Source organism: Lactuca sativa, chromosome 9 (assembly GCF_002870075.4).
Source record: "Lactuca sativa cultivar Salinas chromosome 9, Lsat_Salinas_v11, whole genome shotgun sequence".
Classification (NCBI taxonomy): Eukaryota; Viridiplantae; Streptophyta; class Magnoliopsida; order Asterales; family Asteraceae; genus Lactuca; species Lactuca sativa.
The window spans coordinates 51,447,524-51,471,705 of record NC_056631.2 but is presented as its reverse complement, the minus strand read 5'-3'; the positions used below and the strand labels follow the sequence as shown (position 1 = coordinate 51,471,705).

Below are 24,182 nucleotides of genomic sequence, written 5' to 3'. Positions count from 1 at the left end.
ACCCGTTTGCCATCTCACCTTGTTGTACGATGATAATTAAATTTTAATTAAAAAAAAAATTAGAAAAATAACTATTTTAGTACTTTTCTTAATATATTATCATTGTAAATTTGTGATAATATAATCTCTATATTACCCCTTAAAGGCGTCATTTATTTGTGAAAAAACATAATAAAACTCTTGGGCGTATCTATTTTAGGGTTTTACCACCTACTCATCTTTTCTTCTATCGGCAAAATTTAATCAACCCAACTTCAGAGAGAAAAAATGGAGACTTCGCTCAGATACGGCGGAGATTCCACTGCTCTCAGAGTCAATACGAATAAGAAACCTCCTACAGTCAGGTACGTCGGTGACACCAGCGCCCTCAAAATCCATGCTAAGCAGAAGTTCCGTATCGATTCCAACACTCGACTTCAGGTACTCCACATCAAACGCACTACAACTCTAATCTTGTTCCAATTTCAGTATCTTTTGCTTCAAAAATGAGTTATCGGTCTGAACCCTAGATGATTTTATGTTTTTCGTTGGGGATTCATATGTTCTTCATTTTTTTTAAGTAGTGAATTAATTTTTAGTTTTACTATGTCATGTTTTGAGAATTCACGCTAATGTGAATCGAATTAGCTCTTGAATTGTGCTACATTCAGTTCATTTGGGAGAAAGGCTTTAAGTCTAGTTACTTTATGATTGGGTTTCGAATTTAGCAACTCAATTAAAGGTCCCGAACCAGCTTTTTGCCCCAAATCCATTAGCGTTTGTATTTCCCCTCAGTGTATCATTTTTAAGATAGCTTCTAGAAAGTGATTGTTTTGATAGTTAATAACCACAATCAGATGATTAAAACATGCCACAAGAGATAAAACCAGATTATTTAAGTATCATAGTTGAATCATTTGATGACTTTGTATATTGTATAATACTTGTTGACATTTGCAGCTTCATGGAGAACTTGATACAAGAATTGGAGCTCCAACTTTTTTCAGTGCAATCCTTAGATACTTTCCTCCAGAAGTAAGCTACCTTTTCTTTATGTTCAAGTTTCACAACTAATTGTAATAATTAATTAATAAATAATATTCTCTCTTTTTTATCCCCCATATATTATATATAGCTTTCAGCAAAAATAGGAGCAGGATTACAATATGATAGACGTGAAAAACTCCATTACACCATGCATGGAAAAAAGTCATTCCCTCTAACACCTGATGGAGCTGTCAATTTTGTTGTGAAAGGGCGTTGTGATCTTGACAAAGAATTTAAACAAGTATGACTTTATTATTATTATTATTATTATTATTATTATTATTATCATTATTATAAAAAAAAACTAAATTATAATTTAGTTATTTTACTTACTTTTTACTTTTTTACAGCCCACACCAAGTGGAGCAGCTGAATTGGTTTGGAACATTCTTGATTTTCAGAAAGATCAAGATGTAACGGTTAAAGTAGGCTATGAAATCTCTGACAAGGTAATTGGAATTGGAGATTCCATTCTATAGTTGCCAAAATGGCGGAATTCAATTCCTTTGATACGTTAAGTTATCTTATTTCTCATATTTTTTTTTGCAGATTCCGTATGTAAAGGTGATGGAAAATAATTGGACATTTTCTGTCAATACAAATGGGAAATGGAATGTGAAATATAATTTATGAGTTAAAAAATGAAGAGAGAATCAGATATTCAGATAGGATTAAATTCATGTTTCTAAATATACTCGATTGTTATTAGTTTTTATCAAGCTTTCATCGTATAATGTTGCTACATTTTTATTATTTTTGGGTTTATTTGTTTACAGTTTATCTTAATTCAAAACCCTTAAAAATACAAACATCTCAAGTAAATTCCAAATCTCAAAACAAATATATAAATAACAATTTGTTACTTCTTTAAATTATAACAAAAATAGAAAAAAAACATAATAATGGAGTCATGGAATCTATCTATTTCTTATGACTAGACAACTTGCTGCCCATTTTCCCTACTTTTTAACTCCTTTTTCTTTTCTTTTTTTTTTTTCTTTTGAGAAAGATGTATTAATTATACTTGTTTTAATTAAATTCCAATGTGGATTGATTTGATGTACATGGAGACATAACATGCCACATGCATAATGTCCAATCTATTATAACATGTTCACATAGTTAGTTGCACATGAGACCACAAAACACTTAATATGACACGCTATTAAATAACTTTTGTTTGTCTTAAATGCATTTTCTTGTTGTAGTACATATTATGTAAATGTGTTGGAAAGGAGTTATTTTAGTTTATGATAAAGTTGAATGGGTTTGATTAATTAACAAAATAATTTTAATTCGATACATATGTTATACTTTTATCAAATTGATGAATAAATTATATTAATACCACAATTTACATTTGTGTTTACAATTTTGATTTAATATTACTTTTGTAAGTTGAAATTCCTCAATTATTATGTACGTGGTGATTCTATTCATATATTCTCGCTACTAAATGTAATTCTTTGTATAATTTTTTTATATTTATTTTTACTAAACAAACGCCCCCTAATTGTTGTACTCTTAATATACATTTTTTGTCAAATCAAGAGGTATATATTGTATAATAAATAAAATGTCTTACTATATTTACTCCAAAAAAAAAAAAAAAAAAAAAAATCAAACATGAAGTACATAGGGGATACAAAAACAATTTGGGAATACATTTAGAATTAGCCTACAAACTTTTTGAAAACGACAAATATCATTAAAATATAAATATAAAGGGTCACGATTAGAACCTAACTAAAATATGGCTAAAGTGTCATACAATGAGAATAGAAAACGAAAGAACATGAAAATTAACTGTGAATGTGTCTAAAAGGCAAGCAACTCCACTCAGCTCAACTCTTGCACCCCTAAGAACTCATGTGTTTACACCAAGTGTAGGAAAAGGAAATGATATTATCAGCCACTTTTGTTGGACTTATGAATGTGTTCTTGAAAACTTTGTCATTTCATGTCAACCATATATTCCAAATAAGACAAAATAATATGGTGCTCGTGATCGACTTTTTTCTATTACAAGTAATCCCCAAAGTCGCCAAATCAAGGAAGTTTGGGATGTTCGTGAAGCTTCTAGCTGGCAGTTCACACCAACTGAAAATCCAATTATGGATGGTTTGGACAAACTCACAATGTATCAGGAGATGTTAAGTTGTTTCTAAATTTTTATTACAAAGTGGGCACAACTGGTTAGAGTTACAAGCACCTCTTCCTGCCAATGAAATAGCTACCATTTGTTGTCAAACTAAAACATATACCATATGGGGATGAAGCTTTTAAGATATCCAATTCACCAAAATCCTTATATAGTTGTAATAATTTATGAAACTCAATCGGAGTAGATGGCGCGTGGTTCCACCTCCATGATAAGCCGTTTGCAGACAATCGGGTAGTTAGGAGACAACATTTAGTCGAATCAAGCCGGTACAAATTAGGAAAATTTTGTTGAGATGAATTTGAGCCACACCATGTGTCTTTCCAAAATAGTATCTTCTCTTCGGATCCAGGAATAAGCTGAAAAAGTTGTTGATTGTTAACTCCAAAATTTTCCAAGGCTTTAACAGACTTATGGATATTACACCACACTCTGTTTGGGGTCTTTCTTGCAATATATGTTGCGGGTTTCTTAATTAGGTTATGTATGCAAGCGAATTTTTTTTCCAAAGACTCCATTTTTCATTCATCAATCGCCACGACCATTTGACCAATAATGCCAAATTTTGTACCTTTAGGGTCGAAACTCCAAAACCTCCATCAACAATTGAGGCATTGATCTTTGACCAATGTACCCAATGCATCCTGTTTTTCAACTCACAGCCTCCCCAAAGGAAATTGCGTATGATCTTTTCCAAAGTGTCAAGTACACCTTGTGGAGCTTTAAAAGGTGACATATAGTATGTAAGAAAGATGTTACGACATATTTGATTAACGTGATTCGACCTCCAAACAAGAGTGACTTAGTTTTCCAATCCAATAATTTGGATCTAAATTTGTCTACAATTGGTTTCCAAGGCCTTTTTATCTCCATATTTGCACCAACTGGACTCCCAAATATGTGAATTAGAATGCACCCACCACACATCCCAGGACTCTAGCCATATCCTATTAATCGGGTGTTGAGATGCTAACACCAAATAGTCGGGATTTCATGAAGTTAAATTTTAATCTTGAAGCGATATGGAAACACTTCAATATTGTTGAAAGATTCTTAATATTATCCCTATCTCATTTACCAACAAATATCATGTCTTCGGGATAAAACAAATGAGACAAGCATTTTTTGTTCATTGACATCTTCAAACCATGGATTAAAGATTTTTCACAGGCACTTTTGATTGAAGATCCAATCCTTCCATCTTAATGATGAATACAAATGGGGAGAGTATATATCCCTAACAAACTCCTTTAGATATTGAGAATTATTCAATGGACGATCTATTGACTAGAACGAAAGCCCTTGAAGATGAGAGACACACCATAATCCACCATCACCATTTAATCCCAATATTCATTTGGTTCATAATGGAATCAAGATAATTCCAATTTATGGAATCAAATGCCTTTTCAAAGTCCGCTTTGAATAAGAATATATTTTTTGTATTTCCTAAACCAAGAATAGATTTCATTCATTATCAGCGGACCATCAAGGATGTTGCTTCCTTCAGTGTATGTTGATTGTACTTCATCCACCATTGAACCAACCTCTTGCTTTAACCGCATTGCAAGCAATTTAGCAATAATTTTGTACATACAGACAATGAGGCTGATGGGACAATATTCACCTGGTGGGATGTCAAGTCCACCCAGCAAATTACACCCTTTGTTTGCAAATAAAACATAATATAATGGTAAAAAAGGGTATCGATCCTCGGGGAAATGGTTGTATTCAATCACCAATGCAATCCATTAGAACTAATGTAAATAAACTAACTAACTACAATTAAACTAAAAAGGGTGTTGTGATTGATTGAAAACTAAAAGACTTGAATAACTAAAAAACTTGCAATTAAGCAAGATGGTGAGATGCTCAAATATTGGAGAGAATTGGTTAACCAAATCGATTCGACACAATGAACATTTGTGTGTTTATCATTAGGATTCAATATGAAGCTTATCATTCATCCCAAATTGGTTATAGCAATCATGAAACATGATATGCCAAGATTCCTCATAGGTAGTATGGAGGTTGGGGAAGCCCACAACACACCTTCTTAATCAAAATCAAGGATTTAATTGAAGCAATTGAACCCAAAAAGTTGATTAGCCTTAAGAATGAAGGAATCCCCAATTCCTAGAGGATGTCAATGCTTACATATCCATAAAGGAGTCATGATTCATAAGCTTTAGATGATTTCTACCATCATAAAACCCTTGTTCTAAGTAAATTCATTGATTCAATGCTAAACCAAAGAAATAAACCAACAATTGCTCATTCAAGTACCAAGCTCACGATCAAAGTACTAAACAACCATAAGAAATATGAACTAGAATCATAAACATAAGATAAATGACAATTAAGCATGACTCCTTCAAAAACCCACAAATATCCAAGGGTTTTAGCCAAAGTTAACCAATAGAGAAATTAGTCACTCATGGCAACAAAATAACAATCACAAAAGTATAATTGCATCAAGAAACTACCAATTACTTAGAAAGACGAGAAGAATGAGTATCAAGATCCAAAAATCGCCTCTAATGGTCTCCAATGATAGAAAATCGAAGTGTGTCTGAAAGTGTGACAACCCAAAATTTATTCCGTCATTTTAACCTCTTTTTCCATTAATAAAACTCGTTTTATTAAATTGTCCGTTAACCTTTTGGACTAGGTTAATTAAATAGGGACTTTATTATGACTTCGTAAGGGTTGGAACAAATTAGAAACACCCTCAATATTCCCTTGAAAAAGTATTAGTTACAACCAAGTCAAATTACGACCATTTAATCGGGTGCGACCAAAAGCCCTGTTTAACGTCAGTATCGGGTAGATTTCCACCGAGCCACAAACTCAAACCCTTATATAAGGGTGAGTAAACCTCATTTACACCCTTTTCACTCTCTCTCTCTCTCTCTCTACAAGTTGTTTTCGATCCAAAAACCGCCCATTTCGAGCCCCAAACTAGTAAGTGATCTACCCTAACTTGTTGTTTAGCTCATTTAACATGAAAATTCGTGTTTAAGACATCCAATAGGGGCCAAATCATGTGTTTACGGCCCAAGAACTCTCTTGGACCGTAAACACCCATAAGTGGGGTTTTGAAGCCCCAAAACCCTTCTAAATTACTCCTCGGGCTTAGATATGACTTGTGGACTTACACATACGAGCTTAGAACACCAAAACCTTACATTTTGAGGAGTAAACATGAGTTTACGGCCCAAGAACACTCTTGGACCGTAAACCCCTCTTCATGGGCCGTGAACACCTTTTAAGGTGTTAAACTTGCCCTTAAACACCTCCTATGGCTTGGGAAAATGTCTAGAATCAACCACAAATGAAGAAGGGGATTTAAACATCAAAGAAACCAAGGACCTAGGAGTTTACGACCGTAAACCCCCCAAGGATTGGTCCATGGGCTGTAAACTCCCATAATACCCTTTCATTTAAGACCTTAATTCATGAAGGGAATGACCAAGTGAGAGTTTACGACCGTAAAATCTAGGTTTACAGTCGTGAACTCCCTAAAATGGTCCATTTGGAGCCTTAACCCTTTCCTATGCCCTAGATTTGAACCTAGCCTAATTCTACGAGTGATATAAGACCTTAAAACATCCAAGAGCACACCACCCATGAGTTTACGGCCGTAAACTCATGGGGATATGGTATTAGGGCTGAAAACTCTATAAAGAGTTTACTCTTGAAGAGTAAACTCCCTAACTAGGCCATACACTCCCTTATTGCAACCCAATAACCTCCTAGCACTTGACCAAAGTGTTTTCCGCACACTAGGATGCTTATACGTGATTAATTAGTATTATAAACACTAATTGTATGTAAACATATGCCTTCATATGTTACTAGGTCACTAAGTGTGTTCAAGTCTTCACTTGACACCGAGCACCCAACCGACACCTCCATCCGATCCACTTACAACAGGTGAGTTCATACCTCTGAATTAACCTTTTAAATGATTTTAACTGCTTTTATAGGGGGGAATACAAGTTGATCTATACAATTATTATATAAATCACATGTGATTGATAACTGTATAGCAAAATGGATTTTCGCATGTTATACTGTTTTATCCAGCTTAAGATTTTCCAATCTCGCTTTCAACTCTTGTTAAAGGTTTTACAAAGGTTTTTCTTCACTTAATCTGTTTTATACAAATCATTTTCAAAGTTGTTATGAAAGGTTTTTCAAAGGATTCCAAAGATTTTCAAACTTGTTTTACAAACTGACATCAAGTCGTAAATTTCTTATGTGTAAAGTTTTTCCAAAGTTTTCTTCTATGCTTTTACTTCGTTAAATGCATGTCTGTATTTGTATAGTTATATAAATAATGTTTAAAGGACTTAGGAAGGCTAGTTCGCCCTATTTCCTTTTCCTCGTTGGGATGTGGTCTGGTGGGTATCGGTTATCCGTCTGAAGGTCGTTTAAACATTAGTTATATCATGTATACATATATAGACATAAAAGTTTCCATCGACCAGTTCATTTCCCTTGGGTAGCAAGGGCATCCTTCCATTCATCATTCATAGATCTTTCGTTAAATTCATGCATGTATTTGTATAGTTATATAAATAATGTTTAAAAGACTTAGGAAGGCTAGTTCGCCCTATTTCCTTTTCCTCGTTGGGATGTGGTATGGTGGGTATCGGTTATCCGTCCGAAGGTCATTTAAACATTAGTTATATATCATGTATACATATATGGACATAAAAGCTCTCTCTCTCTCTCTCTCTCTCTCAGCCAGTGCATCGCCTTGGGTAGTAAAGGCCTCCCTCTATTATTCATGTTTCTGGAATCCTAGTAACTATTATAGGAATAGTTAGGAGACTCTATCTCTATCTCTATCTCTATCTCTATCTCTGTCTCTGTCTCTGTCTCTATCTCTATCTCTATCTCTGTCTCTATCTCTATCTCTATCTCTACCTCTCTCTTTTACTTTAGAATGTGACACACTATTTCCCTCTACGACGCTTCATTGCGCCAAAGATGTGTAACCAGAGTCTCTGGGAAGGAGAGCGAACATCATGTGTATAGATCTATACGGGACTGACACTCCCACACCCTGACTAGTAGCTACAGTCCGCGCCGGTAAGGCCCATGGGTGACATAATGCCACTACCTCTACTACCACTACCTCTACGCGTGACCTGGAGGGTCATCGGATACTCTATCGTCGATCAGCATGGTTACATACGAGTTCACATTCACCCTTTATTTTAGACCTTGCTAGCTATATCGTTCATTTGATACTGTATGGGGTCTGTGTTTCTTTGTTTTAGACCTTGCTAGACGTATCGTTCATTTGATACTGTCTGGGGTCTGTGTTTCTTTGTTTTAGACCTTGCTAGCCGTATCGTTCATTTGATACCGTCTGGGGTCTGTGTTTCCTTTTGTTAAACTGATCCAGGCGTATCATTCATTCGATACTCTCCTGGAGTCTATGATTTCTTTTGCCTTAGTCAGCAGTATAACTGCTGAGGCATATGTTATTTTTCCCTTAGTATCTTCACTTTTGATTTTCTCATTACTCTTTTAAAGTTAATTCTGTATTTGGAAATGATAGTAATTTGGGGAAAACTACTCCTTAAAACATAAATCAGTCAGGTCTTGGTAGAAGACAGTTTTTATTTAGAAAATATAGGATTTTCTGGAAAGGACGCTAATACACCGTAGATTCTAAACTACTACTTTACATAAAGTTATTTTGAATAAAAATGCGTATTTATACAAATGACACTAAATACTTATGGACTCACCAGCATTATAAAATGCTGATACTCGCTTTCAAAATAACTTGTATTCTCAGGTCAGCGATAGACAGGTACATCCCAGGAGCTTTTGGGAAGACAGCCTAGCACCGAGCTGCATCTATGTTATGTTCTGTAATTACTTTGATATTACTATAACATGTAACCGATGTAAAATTATTACTATTAATGCAATGGTTGTTGTACTTTGATTATTATACTGCATATGTTGTGATACTTGACATGACGTCATCCACCCCAGAACGTTTCCGCCGTTCCGGTTTTGGGGTGTGACAGAAAGATCCAACCCCCCAAGGTAAATGGTGAACAAAATGACCAAAATGCCCCAAAGTGTGCAGTTTCGCGGGTACCCGCGCAAGTGTTGCGCGACTGAGCCTCCACCCTCGCAAGTGTTGTTAGCATGTTATTGATCCATTTTTCTCCACTACACCACTACACTACCCAAGATTCCCTTGGTCCCCTCCACACCTCACATGATTCAAATTTGGCCAATCATCTTCAAGCTTCAAATATGGATAGTCCAAGCCCAAAATAGGAATCCATGACCCATCTTCACAAGCCTACTTCATCCAAATCTTCAACTTTTTAAGCCCAAATCTCCTTTGATGGATCCGTAAAGCCCAATAATGCATCGAGAAGCCCACCAAGACCAAATGCAATCAAACCGCAACCACAACGAGCTCCAAAACCCTGCAAAATATCTCATGCAAAATAGAAAGTACCCGACACGATCCATGATAAAGAAAATAAAGAATATACAATGCAATACTAATAAAAAGAGCTAAAAATACTAAAATAAACTAATAAAAATAAGGAAATAAAATAATCTATCATCACCCAAGTTGAGTGGATCAGATACTTTCGGGATTAGGGTAATGAAGAAAGAGTTGCAACCGTTAGGGATTGAACCAGATCTCTCAAAGTGATTTATAAATATAAAGATGTCCCCTTTCATTAGCTCCCATTTGGTTTTGATGAGTTTGAATGAGAAACTGCCAGGGCCAGGTGCTTTTTCTCCACTATAACACCACAATGCTGATTTTATTTCTTCCATGGAGAATGGAGACTCCACGAACAAAAAATCGAAAGGGATGAGGACAAAAATTCACATTGGAAAGCTTAAGAATCATTGGGGAGTGTTCAGAGTGTTCTCTTGGGAGCGCGAGAACAATGGAGAATGGTTATATCCCAATAAAGTTGGAACAAACAAGGAATCTGTCAATTTTGATTAGTTTGAATTTGTTTTCTCTAAAAAAAGTGATTTTTCGTCCATCAATTTGAAAATCATGCAGGCCAACATTTGCGATAAAACTATTGAAATCAGATGTCGAATACTTGTAAAACCTTGAGTAATTAATCTATATTCTGGTTTCCTGACAGTATTGAAGTCTGTGAAAAACATTCAAATTCCAAAAGTCACGTTCTTTAAAGAGTGCAATTCTGCCCAAAAGGCCCTTTTACTTGTTATTGACTTTGGAGCATAAACATTTACAACAATTGTGATCCCAGGGAACCCCTTCCAATGACCTACGATTGCAATATAATACATGGAAGTTATAGAGTTGATGTTGGCGAATAAGGTCGGATTCCAGATGAAGATTAAACCACCCAATCTACCGGTTGGGTTCACTGCTTCAAAAGCATAATTATTTGAGCTCGAACATCCAACGATGTCGATATGATTGAAGTCAACCACACGAGTTTCGTGTAACCTTATAAAGTCAATTGTATGTATCTTCTTGATCTTTCTAATCCATTACACCTTGTGAGATTCACCTACACCCCTTATGTTTAGACTTAGAGTATTCATTGACACCCATCGATAGCTCCGTCACCTTAAATTTCGTTTCCAATAATATTTTCCATGGAATGAATATTTTCAAAATCGACCTGAAAACCCAATTCACCTCTAACTTTTGCGATGAAATTAACTTCATTTGAGGTCGAGGAACAATCATCACGATTGGAAATGATACTAGGGTAGGGTATAGCGATGTTTAGGTCAAAATCATCATTCAGCTGACGTGGAATAAGAAAAGCGGTGGGCGGTAGCGAAACAAATTTTTCTAATTTCCTCCGTTTGGAAATTGGATTCACCAAGATCGAATTGTGGAAGTTCAAGATTTTATGGTGAGATAACGATCGATGGAGCGATAGCAATCAGACAAGTGTTGCGAGCTATGGAAATTGGTTTGGGCTCCAATTAAGTGACAATAGGGATGGGCTAGGTTTCAGAGAACATGGAAGTAGCAGATTAATTGTTGGGTCCACAGTCAACATGCTAGTCAAAATGTCAACGTTAGGTATAGAATCAACTATTTGGGAATCATCAATATTGGGAGTAGTCGAATTAATTGCTTGTTCCTCCCCGTGCGACCTTTCATCTTCCGAATTAGTTGGTGCGTTGTGATTTTCTAGACCTGTCGGCATCGAATACAACCAAACTACCTTAGTCCTCATGTTCATCAATAAGCCTTTTTTCGACGTCAAAATACATGCATTTGCATTCGTAAAATATGTGTACCTTTAATTTTGACCATCCACCACCAATACTTTCCCAAAAATATTGATAATTGCAATAATGTTTTCATCGGAACGATTATATTGGAAGGTCATGTATCCTAACCCATGTCAATCTTTCAAACCATAATCTTCAGTGATACCCTGGTTTAACCATTGAAACCTTTTGTTTCAGTTGTGTTGGGCATTAAGGAATGTTTTCGCCGCTTGTAAATCAAAGAATTTCAAAACCACCTTCATACCACTAGCGAAGAGCATGGAACATGGAACATTCCTGTCGGGATGTAATAGTTTTGGTAGGCCTTTTAGGCATTCAAAGCAAGAAACCTCACCACTGAGAGAACATCTGTCACAGGAGTCCATGACACTTGCTGTGACATCCCCAATTTCACGGCCAGAAAAGACCGATTTGTTTATGCTTTGTTTTATAAAATCAGAGTAATCTTTTAAAAAAACAGTTGCGGAATTTGTTCCCAAAATATGATAAAGATTTATCAAAGCATTTCTTTAAAGAAATGTATTTTCATTATATAACAAAATCTCGGGATGTCATGTTCCGATACAGACACATAAGCATATACAGAACTTACTTTATTTACACTAAAGATTTTACATCTCCTTTAATCTCTCCGTGAAATATATCTTCGTATCGATACCTGTGATACAAAGAAAACTGAGTGGGTCAGGCTTGGGAGCCTGGTGAACATATAGAGTTTTCAATCCACAATAATATAATTATTATATTCAACCATCAAACAATCAACCCAATTACCCATCCCTATTATCTTCTTTATTTCTTAGGATTTTACCCTAAGAATTCAACTACCCGCCATTTATTCATTCCTAAGGATTGACCTAAGGAATTAGCACAAAATCTATTGCTACATAAGGCGCATCTACCAACATCATCCTTTAAGCGCCTCTGCCAGGATTACGTCATACACTATGAGGCGCGACTTCCATGTTTATGACATTCTCTTTTAGGCGCATCTGCCGACATTATCCTATAAGCGCATCTGCTAGGATTATCCTATAAGCGCATCTGCCAGGATTACGACATTCACTGCTTGGTGCATCTACCGATATTATTCTTAAGCGCATCTGCTAGTATTATGACATTCTCTAATTGGTGCATCTGCCAATATCATTCTTAATCATCTTTCATACCTCATCATATTATCACATACCATCTATCTCATCTACCCATGTTCTACCCAACATATTTGTAGATATAAAATACATATACAGTTTAACTCATTTAAAAACTATATAAAACATCCATTCCACACTCATCTCAAATAAACAACAATATATAAACACATAGCACATATTTTATAACAAATACTTCATATTTATGTGTTAGAAGAAAGTAACTACACACTCACCCAAACATATACTTAATACATTCAAACAATACTTGTATTATACCCGTGTTTATGAAAGGGACTATACACCCACACATATAAATAACTTTATATTATACACATAGTACGTATTTCATAGCAAATACTTAATATTTATGTGTTAGAAGAAAGTAACTACACACTCACTTGATCAGAAGATAATCGGACAGCACTACGGCTTGTAGAAGTAGTATTATTCGGTAGATTTGGGAGATCTTCACAAAAACCGGATTCCTCGCGGGCAGAGCTTCGGCTCGGGAATTGCACTTCTCGGGATCTTCGGGTCCTCGGGGCTCGGGAATGATACCGGGGCTTCGGGATAATTCTTGCACGAAAAACGATGCAAAATCGCGAGAGAAAGGGAAGAAATGAGCAAAGAACTCGGCTGCCCTTGACACCCTTTTATAGGGGGTTGGAAACCCAATTACACTGGGCGTAAATTTACATTACATTGGGCGTAATGTGGATCAGCTCGCTGACTCCCCCCATGGATAATATCGGTTATTTTATAATTAAATTAAATATCGAAAATATTTAATAAATTTCAAAAATTCATATCTTCCTCATACGAACTCCGTTTTCGACGTTCTTTATATCCCCACATAGGTGAGACTACGCTCTACAACTTTCGTTTAGACTCCGTCGGCTAATTTTGACTTTATTTTTATTATTCATTTTTAGTAGGTCGGGACAGTAAAACTCCGTTATAAAATCATAACTTCTTCATCCGACGTCCGTTTTCGCCTATCTTTTTATCGTTTTACTACAATTAATGAGATCTTTGATTCTCATTTAGATTGTTTCGGCTAAAAACCGCTCGGTCTCAAATCGAGTATTCGGGTTGTACACCGCTAAGTCGAAAATTAGAAAAATCATAACTTCCACATAGGGATGAGAATTTGGCCCGAAAACCCGAACCGAACCGAGAACCAAACCGAACCGAACCGAATTAGACCCGAATAAGCAATTTGATTCGGTTTTCGGGTATCTATATAAGGCTTATTCGGTTTTCGGGTTATTCGGTCCGGGTTACCCGAATAAGGGCTTATTCGGTCCAAAGAACCGAACCGGATATGAAGAGTCGTTTTTTTTCCTTGCACAATTTATGTATTCGGTTCTGTGATCATCACAATCGATCCCAAAAAAACCAATCGAAGATCATTACCCACTTAATACACCAAATCAAATATCCTATTACACCAAATCGAGTCGATTACTTCCATATTGATGATTGCGACAATTTTGTTTGATCGACAGTTGCTGATTGCGAATTGCTTCTTCCGACAATTTGTTTTGATCGACAATTGCTCCTTGCGACATTATTCTTTGATCGGAATTAGTTTTTGATCGACTTCCATACTTCAAACTTCTGTGAATCATCTCCTCATCTTGTTTTCTAGTCTCTACTCCATTCAATTAATGGAAAATTGGGTTCCAAATCAAGAAACACAAGTAAGAATTTGTATCTTAATCTACTACTCAATCTTTCAATGTGTTATTATGTATGTTACTCATTGAAAATTGGATGTGTTAATCTACTACTCAATCTTTAAATGTGTTATTATGTATGTTATCAATTGAAATTTAAATGTGCTATGTTAAGAGTTAACTTTTTTTTCTATAAGTCCAAGCAATGGGAACTTTGACCTTGAATAAGAGAATTTAATGAAAACAACCATATATGCTCTTTTACTTGTTTCATTCCATATTGATGAAGTTATTCGGGTTATATACTTATAGATAGATTTTTTGGGTGTTTTGGATGTTTAATTTTTAGCAATGTTCTAAAGGCGCGCCATGGCGTGAGGCGCGGCGTCGCCGTTACGAAAAGCTTCATAACGTTGCTGTTAGGCGTGGCGCGTGGCAATGCGTGATATGACGTGTTATGGCGCGTTATGGCGTGTTATGGCGCGTGTTTTTTCGTTTGAGACAGGTTTTTTTGCTCTTTTTTATACATTTTCTAATCGGACATACAAGTATTATGTTTGTTATTAACTTTCTATTATTAGTTGTTGATATAAAACTTCTAAAAACTAGGTATATTTGATATAAATTTATATTTATGTGGTAATATGATTATAAATTAATACAAAATCGCCGCCTTACATCACGCCTTGAAAAACGCCATGGCTCGCCATAACTCGTTAAGCTTGAGGCTTGGCCTTGCCGCCACGCCACGCCTCACGCCTTTTAGAACCTTGATTTTTAGTGTTTAATTTGTTTCTTTAAAAGATTTGTTATGAAATCATAAGCTACAAAAGTAATACAAAATATTCGGGTTATTCGACTCCTTAATCATCTTTTACATGTTATTCGGGTTATTCGGGCCGGAACCGAACCGAACCGAATAATACCCGAATCGAACCGAACTCGTATTGCTTATTTGGTTTGGTTTTCGGTTCATACAATTACCCTTATTCGGTTTTCGGTTTATTCGGGTCAGTTCGGTTCGGTTCGGTTCCGACCCGAATAACATCCCTACTTCCACATACGAAGTCAGATTTGGACGTTCTTTTTATGCACGCTCATGGTTTAACGAACTCTACGACTTTCGTTTGGATCGCTAAGGCTAAATATCGCTCTAACGTAAATTCACCGTTTTACGTCGTGCTGTGTCGTGCCGGTTCTGTCGCGAAACTTCGACAGGTAATAACTTCTTCGTTATAACTCGGATTTCGGCGTTCTTTATATGTATGGAATCCTTGTAACATATACTACAACTCAGTTAAGATTATTCATCCTAAATAATCTTCTATAAAAAGTCATTTTTGACGCTTATCGTCTCTAAATTGACTAGCCCTGATCTACGGGCGTTACACTTGCCTTTTTTAATTGAACCACCGGGGCCTTCAACGTATTGTTGGGTTTGGTTGCATCGACTCGCTTTCCGGTGACCGCCTCAGCACAAAGATCTTCTATCTCTGATATTGTTTATGAATCCTAGGTTTTCTTTAGCCAGATGGATGATGTGTCTACATGCATATGCCTCGCTATTTCTCTGAAAATATGTTGTTTCTTTAAGCTTTGGTTTTTTCTTGTACAAGACCATGTTTACTTTCATGACACAATGTCGGACATCTTACATCGTTAAGAGACCTTTCCATCTTCTTCGCATTATTGACTCCCTTATACTTGATGAATGCAAAATAGGATCCTCCTTTATCGTTCCCGCCAAGGATGTATATACCCACCGGCCTTCCAAAGTCTTTGAATGCCTCGTTCAACATTTCACTTTGTATATTTGAAACATAGGATGAAGTAATGTTCTTGTAACCATGGCGATTTTTCCGCCAGACATATTGTAACGCCCGTAGATCCGGGCTATTCAATTTAGAGATAATAGGGGTCGAAAATGACTTTTTGGCGAAAGATTATTTAGAATAAACAATCTTAATGAAGTTGTAGTATATGTTACAAGGTTTCTGTACATATAAAGAGCGCCGAAATCCGAGTTATAACGAAGAAGTTATGATTAGTCGAAGTTTCGCGACGGAACAGACACGGCACCGGGAAGTGTAAATAGTGAATTTACGATAGAGCGACTTTTAGCCTTATCAATCTAAAAAAAAGTCGTAGAAAATGTTAAACCGAAAGTGTCCATAAAAAGAACGCCCAAATCTGGCTTCGTATGAGGAAGTTATGATTTTTCTAAGATTTGGCAAAACAGTGCACGACCCGAAACTCGAATTTTAGTTCGAGCGGTTTTTGGCTTACACGACCTAATTGAGAGTTGAATATCTCATTAATAGGAACTCAACGGTAAAATGACAGACGAAAACGGAGTTCGTATGAAGGAGTTACGAATTCTTCGCGGTTATTTAACAGTCTAATCTCTTCCTACTGTTAAATTTAAGATCGGTCGAGAATTTGCCGACGGAGTAAAAAGGAATGTTGTAGATTTTATTTTTACCTATGCGTGGATATAAGTAACGTCAAAAACGAAGCTCGTATGTGAAAGTTATGGACGAAGCTTAGTCACTACTTTTCGAGCGCGGCAAATTCGATACAGTTTTGTAGATCCAAGATAGATTGAAAATTAGCCAACAAGGTCTAAATGAAAGTTGTAGTACTCGTAAATACCAACACGTGGATATAAATATTGACAAAAACGGAGATCGTATGCGAAAGTTATGGATGAAGCTTAGTCTCTACTTTTTGAGCGCGGCGAATTCGATACAGTTTTTGTAAATATGAGATAAAAGGAGAATTAGCCGACGGGATCTAAATAAAAGTTGTAGTACTTGTAAATACCAATGCGTGTATATAAAGAACGTAGAAAACGGAGCTCGTACGCGAAGGATACGGACGATGCTTGGAGACTACTTTACTATAAAATTCCTATAAATAAGAGATGAACTCTTCATAATTTCTTCACACCATAAGCATCTCTTTCTCTCTCTAACCTCTCTCTAGTCTCCCTAAACCCCTTCCAAGTCTAGGGAACCTCCTTAGCACGAGAATAAAGCCCCGAAGCGCCCGACGGCTCCGAGAAGAAAAGCTTTCAGCTCGGAAACGCTGCTCCAGCGAAACCCGGTTTTTAATAAAAACTCGTTGTTTTGTCGAGAAAAATTGTTTTGAGATAACGAAGCGCTGTTTAAGTTTGGAATCACCACCGTATCAAGTGAGTGCATAGTTACTTTCATCTTACACATAGATATGAAGTATTTTATATAAACTACGTGCTATGTGTGAATATTATCTGTATAATTGCTATCTATGTTGGATGAACGATTTTATACATGTTTTAAATGATTTAAACTGTATATGTATTTTATATCTACGATAATGTTGGGGTAAAACATGGGTAGATGTAATAGATGGAGTATGAGTTGGATGATGCGTTGAGAGGTGAAATAGACCGTGAGGGGAGGGTGAGAGGTGGACGATGTGAGAAGCCTTTTTCCCAAATGATGGCCCCGTCATTCAACAGAGTATGGATGACAACCACGGACTATTCTAGACAGTCCAATGGAACACTAGCAGGCTCGCAACCTGTAGGTGTTGTGAACGATGTGTTCACCGGTATACTCTAAAAACCCATTGACATGTATTGCGAGTGGATATTGTCGATAAACGAAATAGCCCTGGAAGCTATGGATTTAGTGCCTGTTGAGTAAACCCTGGCAACGATGGATTTCGTGCTGATTCCTTAGGATGATCCTTAGGAATGAATTAACGAGGAGTAGCTGATTCTTAGGGTAGACCCTTAAGAGTAAAGAAGATAATGGGGATGGGTAATTGGGTTAACTGTTTTACGATTAAACATAATAATTATATTATTGTGGGTTGAAAACCCTATGTACTCACCTGGTTTCCCAACCTGACCCACTCAGTTTATTTCTATCACAGGTGTCGATATGAAGTTACATTGCACTGAGAGATTAAGGAGATATAGATCACTACTGTAAATGAATGTAAGTTCTGTTTATGCTTATGTTTTTGTATTGACGATGACATCCCAAATGTTTAAAAATGAATAAAATACGTTTCTTCGGAAATTCTTTAATAACGTATTTATCGTGTTTTTCTGGGAACAAATTCCGCAACATTTTTATTAAAAAAAGGTATTCTGATTTTCATAAAACATAAAGAAAATCGGTCTTTTCTGGTCTTGAAAATGGGGATGTCACACATATGGATATCAAAAAGTCATGTGGGACCTTGATTACGTATGGGAGATATTTCTTAAAAAAAATTGAGGACAAGTTCGGGGTCGGGGTAAGGTTAACGCTCGTTTTAATTTTGGGGGTGGGGACGAGGACGACCAGTCCCGTCTCGAATCCCTCATGGGGCCCTCGTATATATATATATATATATATATATATATATATATATATATATATATATATATATATATATATATATATATATAAAATTGACAAGAAATGGCAACGTATTTTTGTTGGTTTATTTATTATAGCATCACACTTTTATTTATTCCTATTGCAACATTGTATTTTGAAAAATTACCAAATTATAGCATGTCATCCAAATAGATTTGAATATTGTTGCTCTTTTATTATTGCGATCTACTTATTATGTATTAATTTTGCTATTTTAATTTGTCAATCCGTGTATCACACGGGTTTTAACCTAGTGTATATATATATATATATATATATATATATATATATATATATATATATATATATATATATATATATATATATATATATATATAGGGGTGCAAACGAGCCAAGCCGAGCCCGAGCCTGGTCAGGCTCGGCAACGGCTCGTTTTAGTTATATGAAGCTCGAGTTCGAGCTCGGCTCGATTCAAGCTTCTTGTACTGAGCTCGGGCTCGGCTCGTTTCTTGTCTGACATGCCTAAATAAGATTAATCTTGGCTCGAGCTCGTTAAAAAACTCGTTTACTAATACCCTAAATTTGTAATCCCCAAATATGTTTTTATTTTAATATATAAAAATAATAATAAATTACTTTATAAAAAGGCTCGTTTAGGCTCGTGAGCCTAATCAAGCTTAGTGATACAGACTCGAGCTCGGCTTGGGCTCGTTTAAAATTGGTTTCGAGTCGAACTTTTAACGATCCGATCCCGAGTAGCTCACGAGTAGCTTGGCTCGTTTGCACCCTATATATATATGTGTGTGTGTGTGTGTGTATATATATATATATATATATATATATATATATATATATATATATATATATAATACTAATGATAATAATAGCAATGATTTTGAGCTTCCGAAATTCAATAAAAAAATCATGTTTTTAAGTTGTTAGTATAATGTTTTTTGAGATGTGATAACATTTTTGTTTTTAACATATAAAATTATGTTATAAATAACTATTTTTAACCCAAAAATAGTTTTTTTAAGTCCAAAAAAACTTCTTTCAGCCCAATCAAAAGATAGCATAAAATGAATTAGGGGCGGGGGTAATCTAAGAATTTGGGGGTAGGGCGGGAGCGAGGGAATCAGAAAATTCTGGGGGTAAGGTCAAGGGATGTAACCCCCATCCATTTTGCCCCCGTTGACATCCCTAGTCGGACATGTGTCTATCCACCTTCATCGTGAGCGTGCTTGTTCACCTTCTTTGAAACCATTTTTTATTAGGTCCAATTGTCAAGGACATATAATAAGTTGTCATTGTGGTCATGGAGGTTCGTATATAGTGACTCTAGCATATGAAACATGACCTATGCGCAAAATGTCCTGAAACCTTTGTTGGAGAAGTTTCTTTTCCAAAATAAAAAATACATATAATAAGTTGATACATAATATTAGTTAGAACTAGCATATGAATAATAGTGTAGATCTATGTAATCATTCAAATGTTGACATTAAGACTTGCTAAATATTTTTTTGTGCATAAATCACATTATATCTTTTCTAGAATATGTATGTGTATACACAACATACCACATGTGTCCATCTATTGAGCTTCATCCATCGTGTTGTGTTTACATATTCGCAAGATATATCGACAAACCTTGTTTTTTGACTTTTTCTCCATGTTTGTTTCCTTTTGGGCGTATATTATGTCAACAAACTTACATCTCGAAAATCAACACAATCAATCCATTGTTGTAAAAGAAATTGGAGAAAAAAACAAAACACTAAAAAGAGATATCTGTCGTCACCTTTTCTCTCAATCATATATACAAACATAATAATTAACGATTGAATCATATTTACAAAACAACAAAACTTGCATTTTTTTAAATAAAAACTTTGTTTAAAAATATGAATTTAAAGTTTTTATTTTAAAATTAAAAAAAAAAAAAAAAAAAAAAACTCATAATTCAAAAATATTTCAAATAAATTTTGAGAGATTTTAGAAGATTTTAGCTTCTATCTTTTATGCTCTATGTAATCTTATAAATTTCAAAAGTTTATAATTATCTTTATCAAAATATTATTCACAAATAAAAACTACCTTTTAATTTTTATTTTTCAATTACCAGCTATTTTTATAAAGACGTTAAAATTTGTTGAGGTTTAAATATATTTAGATGATTTTCAATGTATTTAGGAATGTTTTATTTGATGTTATGGTATTTAACAAATGGATAGTCTTTTTTGGGTTTGTGACGTTGGCACTTGGCAATGCTCACGAACGAAGTATGGGAAGTAAAGGCATCACCGGCACAGTAAACGCGCCTCCAACTGGTCCCCACGTATTGTAATCATTACTTATTTTCCGAACGTATGTGCATGTTAGCTTTCCACTCCCCCATTAAATTTCCTTATCATAATGTATGTCTAATTTTTTTTTTTCCCTAAATTTTTTTAGGCAAATTTCATGAAGAGAAATTAAATATTCTTCTACTTTTCGGTTATTTTTCGGTTACTAGTTAAATGAACAAAAATTTATGTTTTGTTTGTTCATTTATTAAATAAATAAATATAAACGAATTTTTCACCAAATGGTTCACGAACAATTCGATGATCGTTCGATTTACTTACAATCTTAATTCAATATTCACTTTTTTATTCATATGTTTTATTTTGTGTTTAGATTATTCCTAGTTACTAGTTTATTACCCGTGGGAATCACGGCTAGAAAATTAATTAAACTTCCTAAGTAAAAACTCAAAACTATTAATTAATAATTTTAAATTACTTATTAATTAAAAGATATTTTTTAGTTATATATAAAATTATAATCGATGATTCAAATAAATACATAAAATATATCATCTTATAATTTGTATAAATTTTTTATTTTATTATAATTTGTATAAATTTTATTTTATTTTTATTCTAATATTATTAAATTAATTTAATTAAAATGTGATTTAAATTTTGAAATTTGAAATGGAGAATTAATAGATTGATAAGTGTCATGATATTAATTATAAGTGTCAATAGGTTGACAAGTGTCATGATATTTATTACAATGTCTAACATGGTGACACATGACAAAAGAACTATTCTTTTATTAGTATATGGAGATGGAGATTTTGAAACTTGTATGATTAATTCTTGACGAATGACTACATTATTTTTATCGGTATATATATATATATATATATATATATATATATATATATATATATATATATTGCCCCACCATCTACATTCCACCTCATCGAACCTACCCACCACTTTGAAAGGTTAGGCATCCATCACTCTATAGACACTTCTAAATTCACATCGGAAACCACCGGATGGTTGTTGACGGCTTGACGCTCCCCATCTCAATATTTGTCATCCATGCATCCTGAGAATACACCATCCTAACAACTCCTTCGTCGACATTGTCTACGATGACCCTCCTTCATGTTGTTATTGGAACCCAATCCAACACCCGCTACCCGCACCACCTTTCTTCTTCCCCACCATATTTGGATTTGGTTCACGAAAGTAAATTTCACCATCTCTCTCTCTACTTCACCATATGATTGATTTCAGTTCATTAAGCTTGTGGTAAAAGAAATAGGAGCAACAATGATTTTAGTTTGAAAAGCTTATGGTGAAGCAAATTGGAGTGGTGATGTGTTTTCACAATATGGATTCCACGTTTTTTTTTAGATTTGATTTCAATAGGTTTGTGTTTTTATCAGATGTAGGTTTAATTTGAATGTTATAGGTTTGATTTTAGATTGATGCAAGTTTTTTTAAGGGGGGGGGGGGGGAGGAGGGGGGGAGGGATATGAGTGGTGGACGGAAATATGTATAGTGGTGGTTGTGGTGGTGGTAAATGAATTGATGTAGGTGGTGGTGGTGGTGATCAATGGGGAAACTTAAATCGTGGATATGGTGGTGTTGGATGAAGCTGAGAGTTATTAGAGTATATATTTGAACGAAAAAGGAAGAATATTGTCAGGGTGATGGTTGTAACATCTTCAAAATGAGCCTAAAAGCTTTTGAGGTTTTTAGTGAAAGTAAAATTAAATAAAAAGAAAAATAATGTAAATAATTAAAAGTTAATAAAAAAGTATATGATATAAATATTGATAGAAGCAGTGTTCTAAAAGGCGCACCATGGCGTGAGGCGTGACGTCACCGTTACGAAAAGCTTCATAATGTTGCTGTTAGGCGTGGCGCGTGGCAAGACGTGATATGGCGTGTTATGGCGCGTGTTTTTTCGTTTGAGACACGTTTTTTTGCTCTTTTTTATACCTTTTCTAATCGAAAATACAAGTATTGTGTTTTTTATTAACTTTCTGTAATTAGTTGTTGATATAACACTTCTAAAAACTAGGTATATTTGATATAATTTTATATTTATGTGGTAATATAATTATAAATTAATACAAAATCGTCGCCTTACATCACGCCTTGAAAAACGTCATGGCTCGCCATAACTCGTTAAGCTTGAGGCTTGGCCTTGCCGCCACGCCACGCCTCACGCCTTTTAGAACCTTGGATAGAAGTATAGCAAAAGTTTAATAGAGTAAAATTGAGGAAATTACGTTAGAGGGAACAAAATTGTCAATTTATGAAAGTTGAGATTTGACTATTATTGACCATATAAGAATTGAATGTCATGAATTATATTAGGAATGGTTATTAGGGAAATATTAATGTGTTAGTTAGCTTCCAAATCAACATGATGTTAATTTGCAATATTAGAAACTTTGGCGGGTAAATGTCGAGTTAAGGAAACTCTAACATCTATTCTTGAATATCTTGAGCTTTGTTGGTGTTTTGGTGTTTTAAAAGAGAATGAAGCACACTTGGTGTATAGATCTAGCTTGCAAGACTTATCATCAATCGTTGATCTTATATTCTGGACCTTTGTAAGTGTTCGAGATCCAAGCTTTATTGTTCTATGTCTCTAGATCTAGTTTTTTGTCCCTTTTCTTTAAGGATGAACTAGTTGGAATGGTGGAATTCCATAAAGTTAGCAACTTTATGCGTCCTTATGGTCCCTTGATGAACATAAGTTTCAGATCTGAAGTTTGTTGGTGTTTTGAGCCCCAAGCATAAGATTTTGGTGTTATTTCACCATTTTTGACCTAGCTTGTGCTCTAGACTTGCATTGGACATGCATGAATGAAAAACATCAATCTTTATATGGTATTGGATGACAGGAAGCCTTCTGGAAGGAATTGGTGGAGGGCTTAATGGATTGAGAGTTGAACCCATTAAGTTAAGAAAGCATGGCTTACACGACGTGGTAGTCTGCTCACCACGATGTGGCGATTAGGGGGGGGGGGGGGGGGTTGCCCGACTGTTTTGGATGGACTCTATCACGATGTGGTGACATGACCATCACAATGTCATGATATATTTGTTGTGTCTGAGTTGTTCTCGATTGGAGTTTTGGATGAGGATAAGGATGGCAACGGGTACGGGTATACCGGGTTTCGTGTTCCCCA

At 35.2% G+C, this 24,182-nt stretch overlaps 1 protein-coding gene across 1 annotated transcript; it reads left to right on the top strand.

The window, feature by feature from the left end:
- The first annotated feature begins 201 nt into the window (after positions 1–201).
- Positions 202–1,779, top strand: LOC111921250 (outer envelope pore protein 21B, chloroplastic). The gene is made up of 5 exons (XM_023916825.3): positions 202–420; positions 940–1,014; positions 1,115–1,267; positions 1,377–1,475; positions 1,576–1,779. The coding sequence occupies exons 1-5, from the start codon at positions 268–270 to the stop codon at positions 1,657–1,659; spliced, it is 564 nt and encodes a 187-aa protein (XP_023772593.1). The 5' UTR covers positions 202–267; the 3' UTR covers positions 1,660–1,779.
- Positions 1,780–24,182: the final 22,403 nt, after the last annotated feature.

Excerpts from the sequence above, each read along its gene's own strand:
- LOC111921250 (XM_023916825.3), top strand. The coding sequence starts at position 268 with ATGGAGACTTCGCTCAGATACGGCGGAGATTCCACTGCTCTCAGAGTC. Across the intron at positions 421-939 it reads ATTCCAACACTCGACTTCAG|CTTCATGGAGAACTTGATAC; the intron begins GTACTCCACATC and ends TGACATTTGCAG. Across the intron at positions 1,015-1,114 it reads TTAGATACTTTCCTCCAGAA|CTTTCAGCAAAAATAGGAGC; the intron begins GTAAGCTACCTT and ends TATTATATATAG.